The following is a 14,658-nucleotide window of genomic DNA, read 5'->3' as shown; positions in this document are numbered from 1 at the left end:
TAATAACAATTAAAAATCAGCCCAAAAAGAGTAACCTTAAGCACCTTGTCACTGTGGCTGTTTACTGGAGAGAGAAATGAACTGAAAGTATATGTGTCCTTTCAACTAGAGAACGAAACGCTCAGTGGTTTAACAGTCTTCTTTTTTTATCTATAGTCATAAACGGCAAACAGACCAGAATCACTATTCAGCTGAAAACTAAAGCATGAGGACGTTTCTACTCAGCAATCTACTGCTGCTCTATGCCTGGTTTTCTCAGAGTAAGTTACGACTAATATATTAGAATATATCATACAATAAGTAACTCTATAGAGGGATGCAGATTTGCAGTTTTTAAACAAACTAATATTGATTTTTAAATTTTTTAAATTGAAATCTACATTAGTAATTTTTTCTTAAGTGCATCTTGTCTTGAACTGAGGAGGTAAGTGAGACTCTTTGCCAATGGAACAAGACAATTTGCATTTAATATAAAAAAACAATTATTATTTAAATTATTTCAAGTGCATATTATCTAATTATCTTATTTTAAGAGTAAAAACATTAATTCCATTGGCAAATCATCTTATTTACCTACTTAAATTAAGGGTAAATACACTTAATTTAAGAATCTTTTACTTATTTATATATCGTTTTTGCAGTGTATAATTGATAAACTTATAGAAAACAAAAATAATTTCAGGTGAAACTGAAAAAAGTTGTTCCACTCTTTCTTTGAAGAAAATAACCATCCTAAAGATAAGATCTATCAGAAATCTTACATTTTGTCATAATTTATGTCACACTTTAGTGGTATTGTATATAAATGATGTCACACTTTGTTGATGTGTGCAGCAAAAGGTACAACAAAGATACTGGACTAATTATTCATGCAAAAGGTACCACATGAAAACATTAAAAAAGGCATATTTAGATTCGTATGCCTAGTGATAAGATAAAGTTCAATAACAGCAAACAAAAAATATAATAGCATTTTTTAAATTAAATTATTTCTTTGTCCGTTTCGCCTACTAGACATGCTTTTTATGACTGTATTGTCTTCCAATGACTTTACCGGTAATAAATACATTTCAGTATATTTGTTTGATTATTTGTTTCTCTAAGTCTTAGAAACATTCCTCATATTTTTTTTAATATTTGATCTTTAACTGTGAATGTTATCTAATAAGCAAAAATCAGGAACCTTGAGACAAAGTATGATGTTCCAAGTGAATAAAAATGATCTAATTGTTATTAAAAACCTCATGTCTCTTTCCAGGTCTTTCTTCAGACTCACTTGTTGTTACTCAGACTCCTGATGTTTCTGTCCAAGAAGGTGAAACCGGAAGCATCTCCTGCTGCTGGAAAGGCACTCCTGAAAGAGTTGACGTCAAATGGCTGAAAAGCCAAACTTTGATCAAAAATCAGAAATTCATTAATCAGTCTATCAGCTCTCAGAATGAGCAGGGAAATACCTGTTCAGTTCTGATCTTTGCAAGGATCACATACAGAGATTCGGGGCGATACATCTGCAAGGTTTCTGTGGAGATACCAGTTTTAGCTAAAGGTGAAGGAAATGGTACAACCATCACAGTTACAGCCAGAGAGACGCCAGATAAAGACACCATAGCAGGTAATAAAAGTCTCACCTGATGCACATTTTGCAGCCTAACTGCATATAGACAGTTATTGATATATAATATATATTTGTTGTTTGGTTTGACACATTTTAGCTATGTATTAAAGGTCATTTTCCTTCATCTTAATATTTCTACATGATGCATTATGCATGTGATTTCATCGTATATGTTGTCTCTCTTTCTTCAGATGTTTCTAAAAGTGCACTTTTTACTTCCGGTGTCAGTAAACCCCAGAAATTAATGCAAATTTTGATCTTGTATTCTGTATATATTCTGCAAATGAAGTTAAAAACAGTCGGTGCTTCTAAAGAGTCTAAAACCAGCATCGATTTCTGTGTTTTTACTAAATGACCGCACACTGTTCCTTCATGTCTCTCTACAGGCTTGTCCTCAGAAATACTTGGTGTAACTCAGAGCCCTGACGTTTCTGTCGTAGAAGGAGAGACTGGAAGAATCTCCTGCTGCTGGTCTGGGACGGCTCAAAGAGTCGGCGTCAAATGGCTGAAAAACCAAACCTTAATAAAAGATGAGACCGTCATAACTCAGTTTAGAGTCTCTCAGAATGAGTCGGCTCAAACCTGTTCAGTCCTGACTTTAGCTAAAATCACAAGCAGAGATTCAGGAAGATACGTCTGCAGGGTTTCTGTAGAGGTTCCTGTTTTAACTGAAATTAAGGGAAATGGTACAACTATCACCGTAACAGCCAGAGAGACCGCAACTACCAGTACAGAAAAAGGTGAGTACATGTGCTGTTAACATACTGCAGGCTAACTGTGTTGGGTTCATGATTAAACTGTGTTTTACAGTGTTGTCAGATGTATATTGTGTTTAACACAGCAAATTACATTTAAACAATTGAAAATAGCTTTCTACATAATGCATCATGTATTTAATTCTGTCCTGTGCAGATTAAGTGACAAAGGCACCTAAAGAAACATCTGTAAAAACAGTCTTTGGCATTTAAGTAAAACTGTAAATTGTACTTTTAGGAGTACTTTTATTGTACTATGTACTTTTACGTCTACTATTTGTAATATTTGTAAAGTGTTTCAACTTTACTGAAATAACCTTTTCTGCTACTCTACCCACTCGAAGTAAATGAAAAAATAATTATTGGTTGGTCTTGACCCTGGATGTGTCACCTGCTTTGTGGACTGGTGGCTGTTGTAGAGTCTGGCCACGTTTAGGGTCCATCTGCACCCCTGCAGGCACTGGGGCCATTAAATTGACGGTAAACATAATGTATACATCATCCTGCAGGGGCTCCCCTAGAGGGGACACACTGTCAGTAAGGGAGGGGAATGCAGGGGTGTGTTATACCTCCCCATGTGTTGGGTGGAGGCATGAGTGTTTGCCTACCCTCCCACCTACTGGAACATCCTGAGCCCCAAGTATGAGCGGGGAGTGTCTCCTTCCATTTCTTATTCTCCGAGCAGATGAGAGGTGCCTGGTTATCTTGGCACGCTGATGGTTCTCTAGGTGCAGGGTTGAGTACTCCAGTTTGCACCATCTCTTTTCTGGTGGCTGCAGGGCCAGCACTGACCCTCCTGGCCCTTTGGGTTCCCCACTAGAGGGTGGTGCGCCAAAGGGCCTCGGACCTTTGGACCTTGTGCTATCATCCGGGTCCACCTTAGGTGTGACCGGTCCCCGACTGAGCCCATTGGCTTGCTGCCATGGCCCCTTGGGATCTCAGCACCATGGCCCCTCAGGGACTGGGCTCCTTTGGGGTTTGCCTCCTCTAGGGTCGGGCCCCGGGTGCTCTCGTCCTCCCTTCTCTGATGGGTGCGGCCATCCCTATGTTTGCCCTCATTGTGTCCCAGTCATCTGAGGTGGAATATCTGGGACTTGTGTTGCCTCTTTATTGGTCATGGACCCTGTAGAGCGAGTCTGGGGCCGCCCACACCTGCTATTGAGCATAGTTTCCCTCTGAAGAAGCTTTGTAAATCCTTAATTCACAAGCATGGACATGCATACATACCATGGAAGTTTGGTTCCAGGTATTCAAAGATACACATTAATATAAAATATTAAGTTGCAGCTGCAGATATATACAACCCTTGATAATATTGTTTAATCACAACAGGTTTTGCCTTCTACACATATAGATATCTTAGAAATACCCACTGCTCTGGAAGCATTTTTATCAGAATCAGAATCAGACATACTTTAATAATCCCAGAGGGAAATTACTTTTCATTTCTTTGGTTGTCTGTTGTCTTCTTTTTGCTGTTTTTATGCTCTCTGTGTTCTATACCTCTCGTCTTATACAGTACAGGTATAGAAGCAGACTTCTAGGAGTTACAATATATCTTCAGTGTTGTCCATTTTTTGCTGTGTTGTATTATTTTCTCTTTTAATGCACTCTTTCCTGTCTCTTTCAATTTTTTTTCTCCCATTAGTTCTTATCCCCTCTTTCTTTCTCACTCTCTTTCCGTCTCCATGTCCGTCATATACAATTTTACTCCCTAAATCTATTTCAATAAAGGTTCTTAAACAAGTATCAAGCAAGACCTTATGGCAACAATCATAACGGTCTGCTTGTGAAGGTAAATCTGTTGGGTTATTGCTGCGACTTTGATTCCTTGGGCTATATTAGCAAAGCAGGACAAAAAAAAAATATTCTGTCAAATTTTGCAAGATTTCTTTAGACAATATTGGCATGGATTTCAATGATTCTGAATGGATCTTAAATGTGAAAATATCTATATTAAAACATCCATGTTATTGTCTTACTTCTGTAAAACTCATTAACCTCCAGCCACTAGTTGGCAGCACACCACCCAAGAACCTATTATCTATCTCCTGCACCAGCCACAGTTAACGGCAAGATATTGTGAGGTTTTACAGAGCTATATCATTATAAATATCAAGTTTTGTTGCCGATGTTAATGTATCAGGATATATCGGATTACATTGTCTCATGACAGTTCAATTGTGATTCATATCTTATCTAGCCTGACGTAGTCCTACTCAATTCTAGTCAGAATATGAGTCTGATACTGCTCCATAGGGCTGTGATTATCGGGCGTGTTTTGAACGAACCAGGAAAAAAAATGCCTCTGCACTCAATTGGACAGACCTACAACCAATAAGAGCAACGGAGTGCGAGACGTATGTTAAGCGATGCATAGTTGTTGTCAACAAAAATCAAAGCGTGCAGTTGCACGCCTAGAATAAGAAGATGAGCCTTGATCGCGTTTCTCTGTTCCTCTTTTAAAATTAATTTGCTGTTGATATCTTCTAGAACAGACCTAATAACAGAATCTACTCACCTCAACTCTCCAGCGGCAGCCATTGTTGTTGTCACCCCAGCGCGCTTTGGTGACGTGGTTGATCACATTACTGTTGATCATCTGTCCATCATTGTATAAAGCCCGCCCTGACAATTTGATTGGCCCGCCAGATATTGTGCGAGCATACTCGCGCTACTACTGAGCAACTACTACTCGCGCTACTACTTCCCGACCTCAAACGTTGTGGGCGGGACTAAGTTCGGAATGGCACCCAGGCTATATCTTATCACCAAAGCCATTCTAATTTACACCCCTACAAGGTAACTAACTCAAATAACTCGAATTAGTTACACCCCGGTGTAACTAACTCGAGTTATTCGGAAATCAAGTGAATATACAATAATAGTAGATATTGCGAGGGAAAGCTGCTTACCCTCACCTGACTTATACACATGAATCACTTTAAAGATTGTTTTTATAAATTAAATTATTTTGGAAAAGATTAATCATGTATCACTGCTCCATCATCTCTCTCTACAGGGTTTCCCTCAGACGTACTTGTTGTTACTCAGAGTCCTGATGCTTCTGTCCCAGAAGGCGAGTCTGAAAACATCTCCTGCTGCTGGATGGGAAAAGCTCAAGGATTCGGCGTCAAATGGCTGAAAGATCAAACATTAATAAAATACGAGAATGTCGTCAACCAGTCTACAGTCTCTCAGAGCGATCAGGCAAATACCTGTTCGGTTTTGACTTTCTCAAAAATCAAAAGCAGAGATTCAGGAAGATACGTCTGCAAGGTTTCTGTAGAGTTCCCAAATTTAACTGAAATTGAAGGAAATGGGACAATAATTACAGTTACAGCCAGAAAGACCTCAACTAACAATGCAGAAGCTGGTAAGCACACATACATCTGCTGCACATTCTCTGACACTAATAGATAAAATGTTTTATCAGAAGCTTGCTGTGAAAAATAAAAATAAACATAATTAATACACAGATTGGCAAAAAAGTATTTAGTCTGTCACTAATTGTGTAAGTTCTCCTACTTAGAAATATGACAGAGGTTTATAATTTAGACCATAGATTCACTTCAACTGTGAGACAAAATGAGAAAAAGAAATACAGAAAATCACACTGTAAAATTTCCAATGGATTTATTTGTAAATTATGGGGGGAAAGGTTTATTTGGTCAAAAACAAAAAGGCAACTCAGTAATTTGTAGCATAACCTTTGTTGCAAATGAAATAGGTCAACATTTCCTGTGAGTTTTTAATAGGTTTGCACACACAGTACCTTAGACTTCTCATTTCCTGTCTTCGAGGTCAGGTGTCCTGCACTCTTTAGATACGTCTCTGCTTCAACACGAGTGTAATCATCAGGTCATTCATCAGATTCTGGAGAGCTTGAATCAAGGGCGTAGGTTTGATTTCAACTTCAGTAGGGACTCTATTTGTCTGATGTAATTGGCCATATGCAAAAGTTATGCATGCTCTGTTTTGATAGCCTCGTGAGACCATCCTGATCTTGCGAGCTTTCAAGGTTCGCTAATCAGTCTGGAGACTCTCCGTTGAAGAAAATTTGGAGCCGTTCATCAAACGAACGTCCAATCAGCGTTGGCTTTGAGGCGGGTTGAGGTGTGACGCAACGAGAAGCGTGACAGTTCAGTCTAAAGAACATGGCGGCTTCAGCCGATGATTAGCGTGGCTATCGAGCAAGTTTTATCGGAATTACAGAGTATTTCTTCACTGAAAGAAGAGCAAAACACTGCTCTGGAGGCTTTTCTCAGAGGAAAAGATGTTTTTGCTCTTCTCCCGACTGGTTTCAGCAAGAGTAGCCTGTCTGTCAGTACGTCATATGCTTCGTTGATCTGATTGGTTTATTTGGCCCGTCTATCACCAACATAGGCCAATCAGCTAACCAGTATTTTCGCCCCTTCCCAAAATTACTTCAACGGAAGGTTTCCAGATGGATATGCGGAGCAAATCCATCTGGCGGAGTCAGGTTACTGTTTTTCATGCTTGACGTGAAAATCAGGGTGTATTTTGCTTAAAAAGAAAAGCAGCATTTCTTGCTATATTTGTATAAATGTTATAAGCGCTACACACGCTAGATGCTGTTTATCAATATTTGAAGCATCATCGGCTCTGATGAATGAAGAATTATGACTTTTTTTTCCACTTTGAAAAGGTTTGCATTTGAAATTACAAGCGATTAAGACAGTAGGTAAATCTGTGCCTATTTAACAAAATATAGTCTAAATATGTCTGTTATATCTGGATTTATCCTGTTTTTTCTTTTGAAGATATACAATTGTACAGAAGTAAAACCCACACTTATCTTTTAAATATTCTCTCTGTATCATGAAATAAAGCAAAATAATAGATTCGAGGGACACCAAATAAATGTATTGTATAGTTACTCTATTTAACCCATATCATGTATTTTATCTTGGGCTGAAACAATTAATCAGAATAATCAATTATTGAAATGTCAACAAATTTAGTAATCGATTAATCGTTAACTGGTATATGGAGACTCTAAAACATGTCTTTAGCTCACAGAGCGACCCACTTAGAGCAGGAAATATACCAATACGATTGTAAAAAAATATATAAGCAAACATTTTTTTGTCTGTCAATATTCTCCATCCCCTCTACTGCTGCAACCAAGCTGTATTGTAAATTATAAACATGTTATTCACATCTTATTGTTGGTAGGGACAAGTAGGTCTGACCAAAATGTTGGTAGGGACATGTCGCTATGGTCCCTATGCAAACCTACGCCCATGGCTTGAATGCTCACTAAGGAGGTAATTTAGAGAGTTTATTTAAGTGTGGATGTAAAATATCTAGGTAATTGGACCTCGAGGACAGGAAAGCCTTCTATATGTGGTATTTATGCCAATTCCTTCATCAGATCTCTTCTGTAGGAGTAATATTTTCGGTCTGTCACTGTGCCAGGCCGCCTTTCAACTCCCTCACAACTTTTCTATGGGGTTGAGGTCTGGTGAACTGCTTAGGCCACCCAAACACATTGAGCTGCTTTTTCCAGAGCCACTGCTTTGTTGACCGTGTAGTTTGTTTGGCATCATTGTTATGTTAGAAGACCGCAGCTAATTCCATCTTTAATGTTATTCGCCTAAAAACATGCAATAAATGACCTAGTTCATTCTTACCTCAATATGAGTCAGTCAGAATCAGAAATACTTTAATAATCCCAGAGAGAAATTACTTTTGTTAAATGCTCCACTTACAGTTTTATATAATATATACACACATCCAACTATACAATATAATAAAGATAAAAAAAATAAGATAAAAATTAAGAATAAAAAGTGATAAAATATATCCAAATATAGCTCTTCTGTATACTTATTGAATACATCATGTGATGCTAACATACAGTCACTCCCTAATGTGACTGTGGGTGGTTTTTGGCCTGGAGTTGATGTCATCAGACGGTGCCCAACCTTCACAGGGTGTTTCGACCCTTAACCGCTACACCCTCCAGCTGGCGGGTCAGCAGTGGTGGCCAGGTCACTGCCCATCATCTCCAGGCCTCCAGCCCCCCTCCTCCCTCTTAAACCACAACCAGCATGAGGCTCTCTCTGCTGCCTCCCCAATCCTGCGCACAGCTGTCTTCCTCTCCTTGCCAGATATTCCAAGTGCAGTGAGCACAGACCACATTGACTGTGCTGGGAATCCTCTGCATCCGACCTCCACTGGAAACAGCCATGCTTGCCAGCCTTTGTCTTTGCAGTCCATGATGAGGTCTTGGTATTTTAGGTTCTTCCTCTCATGGGCCGTATATCTGTACGTATATCTATGCATATGTAAAAACTAAATCCAAATAAAGTGAAAATCCAAGTAAAGTGATACGTGGCATGCAAAAATAGTGCATAAATGTTAATTACTGGGGGGGGTGGGTGGGGGCTGAATCACTTGAGGGAGGCGTTATAGAGATTGATCATCCTGTTTAGGAGAAAAAAAGCTCCAAAGCGTAATGTTTTTTACCGCCATAATTCACACTAGGTATGTATGTGGAGCTGTTAAGCAAAATTAGGAGCAATATTGGCTATTTAGTGTATTTTCAGAGAAGAATAAGGGGTTTATTTTTTTCCAAGTCATTTTTTACGCAATGTAATTCATTCATTTATAAAAAATCTTACTTTTTTAAATAAATATTTTGCTCCAAACTAAGTTTGGAGTTAAGTTTGGAGTTTAATTTGCAAATGTATTGAATAAATACACTAAATATTTAATTTGCAAACTAAATATTTAGTTTGGATCCAAATATTTATTTAACAAACTAAATATTTAATTTGTAAACTAGGGTAGAACAGAGAGTGGGAAACAACTAACCAGCCAAAATAATAATAATAATGCATGAAACCTAACTGTAGTATATTTTCCGTTACCTGCAGCTTTTAGTCTATTTTAACCTAATTAGAAAAGTCAAACATCGTCAGTGCCATAGTAAAGGTTCTACCAAAGAGTCCAAAAGCAGCATCAGTTTCTGCATCTGGTTCTGAAATGGTGCAAGGTGTGTGTTGTATGATCTAACACTGCTCCATCATGCCTCTCTACAGGTGTTTCTTCAAATACTCTTGTTGCTTCTCAGAGTCCTGATATTTCAGTCCTAGAAGGACAGACTGGAAGAATTTCCTGCTGCTGGACAGTACAGGCTCAACGGGTGGGTGTCAAATGGATGAAAAACCAAACACTGATAGAGCAAAGGATCGTCATTAATGAGCCCGAAGTCTCTCAGAATGAGCGGCCGCATGTCTGTTCCGTTCTGATCTTAACAAACTTAACAAGCAGAGATTCAGGGAGGTACATCTGCAAGGTGTCTGTAGGGCTACCCATTTTAACGGAAGTTGAAGGAAATGGCACAACCATCACAGTTAAAGCCAGACATCACCATGGTTTAGCCGGTGAGTAAAACATTCATGTGAAATCTTTCAATGTAAAGGTGAAACCAATTGCTTCCAAAAAAAAAAAAAAAGACATGCAGGGAGCTGTTATTCATTAAGTCCTTCCACTTAGTTCTGGTATTTTTGCCAATCGTTCTCATGTGGGCTTAAATTGAAGGAGATTATCAAACGTTTTTTTATTTCTCTCAGTTGCTACCAAAGTTGATTAATCGACACCAGGCAACGTGCCTCTTATAGATTCCCTCTTACCAGCCTGCTGCAGGTCTACAGCTTTCTTCCATCTTTGGTCTTTTTAGTATTTTAATCATGTAGACATCATTTACTTTAAAATAGCTTATAGTGCATTTGCTATGACTTTCCGTTGTATGTATGACATCTTCATTTTGAGATGTGTAGAAAGATACAGTTGTTACTCAGGGTGTCAGCATTTCAGTAAAACCCCACTAATTGACATGATCTTCATGCTATAAACAAATGAGACCTGATAATCAGCCAGACAGGATCTTCAGCTTAAACGTATAATGAAATTCTGCAATGCTGAACTGGTGACTGACTGAACATGAGGGCAGCAGGGTTGAGTAAGCAGATGAAGGAAAAAGCAAGCTGGTAAAAGGCTGAACTGGCTGATAGCAGACTTTAACAAGGTGGATTACTGAACAGGGTTAAGGCAGAAGTTGGCTGACAGACTGTTTGCAGGCTTTGAGCAGGAAGGCAATGTCTGAATAGGCTTGAGGCAGATGATCGCCAAAAGGCTGGTTGGTGCCAGACTTGGGGCAAGCGGATAATGTCTGAAAAGGCTGACGATTGGCTTTGAGCAGGCGGGAGGCAGGTAGAACAGACAGGTGACCGACAGAGGCAGCCTAAGACATTACCAGAGTCAGAAGTCATTGATCATCCAGTGATAACAGGGTGAGCACAGTAACTTTTAAAGGCGGGAGGTGTTAACAGAAACTGGAACAAACGTTATGCAGGAAAGGTGACACAATGGCAACAATTGACACAGAGAGGCAGTTATTAATAGGAATGATAACAGCTGGGAGAAATGACAGTGACTAACAGACCTCCACCCTGTTAATTAACAGTATTTAACAGGGTGGAGTGAAGCAGAGAGTGGGAAGCATCCAACTATCCAGAAATATCAAACAGGCAGGCTGCAGGAAAACCACCACACAATATTTTCTCTTACCTACAAATTTAATTCTATATTGACGAAAAAATTTAACTGATACATTATCAGGGCCTAGGTTCATGGATGTTCTACCAAAGAGTCCAAAAGCAGCAACAGTTTCTACATTCTGTCCTAAAGTCGTGCAATGGGTGTGTTGTATGATCTAACATGGTTCCATGATGTCTCTCCAGAAACTCTTGTTGTCACTCAGAGTCCTGATGTTTTAGTCCAAGAAGGAGAGAATGGAAGAATTTCCTGCTGCTGGACGGGAAAGGCTCAACGAGTGGGTGTCAAATGGATGAATAACCAAACACTGATAAAGCAAAGGACCGTCATTGGAATCTCTCAGAATGAGCGGGCGCATGCCTGTTCTTTTCTGATCTTAACTAATTTTACAAGCAGAGATTCAGGGAGATACACCTGCAAGGTTTCTGTAGAGGTACCCATTCTAACTGAGGTTGAAGGAAATGGCACAACCATCACAGTTAAAGTCAGAGATCACCATGGTTTCGCCGGTGAGTATAAAATTCATGTCAAATCTTTCTTTCTAAAGGTGAAAACAAATGCTTCCAAAAGAATTTTCACATGGAAAAAATGACAAGTTTTTATTTTTATTTTGTTTTATTAGTTATTTAGTTTTATTTTAGTTTTTATTTGTATAGCTCCCATTTACAGCACATTTCATGTCAAGGCAGAGACATTCAATCTAATTGAGTCAAAGTTTAATATCTAAGGAAAACCAGCTGATTGCATCATTGACTCGACAGCAATCCTTCACACCTGTGAAGCAACAGTAGAGAGGAAAAATACCTTTTAACAGGAAGGAAACTCCAGCAGAACCAAGCTCAGTGTGAGCGGCCATCTGCTGAGGCCGACTGGGGTTCAAGGAGACAGAAGCAGACATACAGAAAGAAGCAGTGATACAAAAAGCAAATCCAGGAAACGCACAACTAGGTAGAAGAGCTCTGAACCAGCTCCCAGGATGAAAGAGCACATACAGTTAGGGGTTGAACTAATGATTACTGCAGAATGGGAGAATAGAATCTAGCAGAATGACGAAAAGTGGTCCCTACGTCCTCCAGCAGTTTAAGCCTGTAGCAGCATAATTATAGAGATTGCTTGGGAAAACTTGAGCCACTCTAACTGTAAGCTTTGTCAAAAATGAAAGTTTTAAGTCTTGCCTTAAAAGTAGAAAGGTTGTCTGCCTGTTTAAAATGAAATTCCTTTGTATAGAATCGTGTATACAAAATGACAAAATTTATCTGTCTAAGTCTGCCTCACGGACTATCAACCAATGTAGTTGGTTCCACAGGAGAGGATCCTGATAACTAAACTTTTCCTTACAGTCTGACATTAAATTGGACAAAACTTGCTCTGTTTTAGATCTATTAGGTTTCCCAAATTATTTTGTACTTTTGGAATAAAAGATTTCACTCCCCTGTCGCTGAATGCATGCTGGGTGTCAAAAGGAAGAATAAGATATCCTTTCACAGGCCTCTAAAAATACTTAACATTAGCTGGAGTGTTAAACAATTCCCCATGTGGAAGTGGTGCAACCTAGTCGTGTATGAAAGTTGTCCTCCCCTCCCCTTGTACATAAATTTATCAATGAAACTGATAACTTTTCTATTTGGATAATCCCATCTGGGATTAACCTTCTCTTGATGCCTCAAGATTTTACACAAAAAAATCTACATGTGCTTTACTACTGGTGTCATCTAATGTTGGATATATAGATAAAAAGATATTAGAGATGGTAGTTGAAGATTTATTATCTGTTTAGCATCAGTAGTTTTTGTTAAGGTTCTGTTTGTTCCGTGATATGATGTGTTGTGAATTGGCGCTTTCTAAATAAACTGAATTGAAGTTTGCCGCACCCCCACCCCCCACCCCCTCTTTGTGTATGCTGTTTATTTTTGTGTTCACTTCACTTTCACTTTATTTTTTAGCAAATAATCCAACATTAAACAACAAAACAATAATATTAAAACAAAACAAAACCAACAATTTACCAAAAAAAAAGGAATAGGCTGAAGCAAAGCTTACCCTGTTTTATACTTACAACCTTTACAACCTACCAGGTTCTTTACTGCGTATATAAATATTTAAATCTACATAACATAGGATTTTATCATTTTACATTTTATAGCCCTTTTAAAATTCACCAAGAAAGGACATAACTTTAAATCATCAATCACCAATAACTGAAACTCATCTAGACTTTTTCTGGCTCTTCTCTTTTGCACATTCAAATATAAAAAAACCTCGCAAATTATATTTATTCTCTCTTAACTTAAATAATTTCTGAATACCAGAAGGAAGACTTTTGTTCACTGCTTTATGCATTATTTCCAGTATTTTTATATAAACAATGTCTTTGAATTTTAATGTGTTGCTTTGAATGAAGACTTTATCAGTTGGTTCACAGTATCCCACCTTATTAATAAGCCTTAGAGCTTTTTTTTGTGACTTAACTAACTTATCAATAATTGTTTTATTTGCATTTCCCCATACTTCTGAACAATAAGACAAATAAGGCATAACCAAAGAGGAATATATAATATGCAACCTTTAATATCTTTTAAATCTTTTATTTTAAATAATATTCCAATAGTTTTTATTTCTAATATATTCTATGTGAGGCTTCCAACTAAGTGTGTTGTCTATAATAATCCCTAAAAGTTTTGTCTCATAAACTCTTTCAATTTCAACTCCATTTATACATAACTTTACATCGTTATAGGACCAATTACCAGAGAATACCATAAATTTAGTATCCAAAAATTTAGTTTTTTGGATACTGCAAAAATATCATTTAAATAAAGTATAAATAATTTAGGTCCTAGGACTGAGCCTTGAGGAAGACCAAATTTTACTATGCCTGTTTGTGACTTTGTGTTATCAATTTGTACATATTGTAATCTATTACTTAGATAACTTTTCAACCACTGGTATGTAACCCCCCCGTAGGCCATACAGTCGTGCATGATAAATGGTATCAAATGCTTTACATAAGTCAATAAACACACTTACGTTATTAAGTCTCTGGTCAACTGCTGCAGCAATGTGCTCCACAAACTCCATCACAGCTTAAGTTGTAGAGCAGTTGTTCCTGAAGCCGTACTGGTGCTTATTAAATAAATGATTTTTATTGAGAAAAGAGTCCAGCTTTTTTATAAATAATTTTTCCAGAATTATTGAAAATTGTGGTAGCAGTGATATCGGCCTATAATTTGTTAATATTTGCTTGTCACCACGTTTATGGACTGGCATAACCTTTGCCATCTTCATTTTCAAATGTTAAAATGATAGGTTAAAATATTATTCTATATAATTGACTGTTGATAAGATCCAAACCAATTGGCTGGGCTGACTAAGCATTACATGTCATAATGTGCAGGGGCGTGCATACATAGACACTAGGTGGTGCTAAAGCACTAGGAAGTTTTCACTTTATCAAAGAAAATGCCCTTTTGAAACTCGTTTTTTTTATTTTTTTTATTATTAATAATATTAAGATTTTACTGAGGTCGGTTTTGAAATGATCTATTGAAAACCTGAGCCATTAAAAACGACTGAAACAATGCCTCGAAATGAGTCACCTCCTTGCGCACACCCAACCAGCCTCTCTCTCTTCCTTTGTCACGTGAACTCGCGCGGTCGCCCGCAGGGCATGCCAGATGCGCAGCATCATAGCAGTTCAGT

The 14,658-nt window shown here is 38.1% G+C and overlaps 1 protein-coding gene across 1 annotated transcript; it reads left to right on the top strand.

Annotated features, from left to right (window-relative positions):
- Positions 1–192: 192 nt before the first annotated feature.
- On the top strand, positions 193–14,047 carry LOC119772119. The gene is made up of 7 exons (XM_038268422.1): positions 193–260; positions 1,259–1,612; positions 2,002–2,355; positions 5,393–5,746; positions 9,441–9,785; positions 11,145–11,468; positions 14,016–14,047. Exons 1-7 carry the CDS (start codon positions 206–208, stop codon positions 14,045–14,047), a joined length of 1,818 nt encoding a protein of 605 aa, XP_038124350.1. The 5' UTR covers positions 193–205.
- Positions 14,048–14,658: the final 611 nt, after the last annotated feature.

Source organism: Cyprinodon tularosa, unplaced genomic scaffold, assembly GCF_016077235.1.
Source record: "Cyprinodon tularosa strain WSP-4 unplaced genomic scaffold, ASM1607723v1 ctg70, whole genome shotgun sequence".
Lineage (NCBI taxonomy): Eukaryota > Metazoa > Chordata > Actinopteri > Cyprinodontiformes > Cyprinodontidae > Cyprinodon > Cyprinodon tularosa.
Note: the sequence above shows the minus strand (reverse complement) of the source record. Positions and strands in the feature narration are given on the sequence as shown.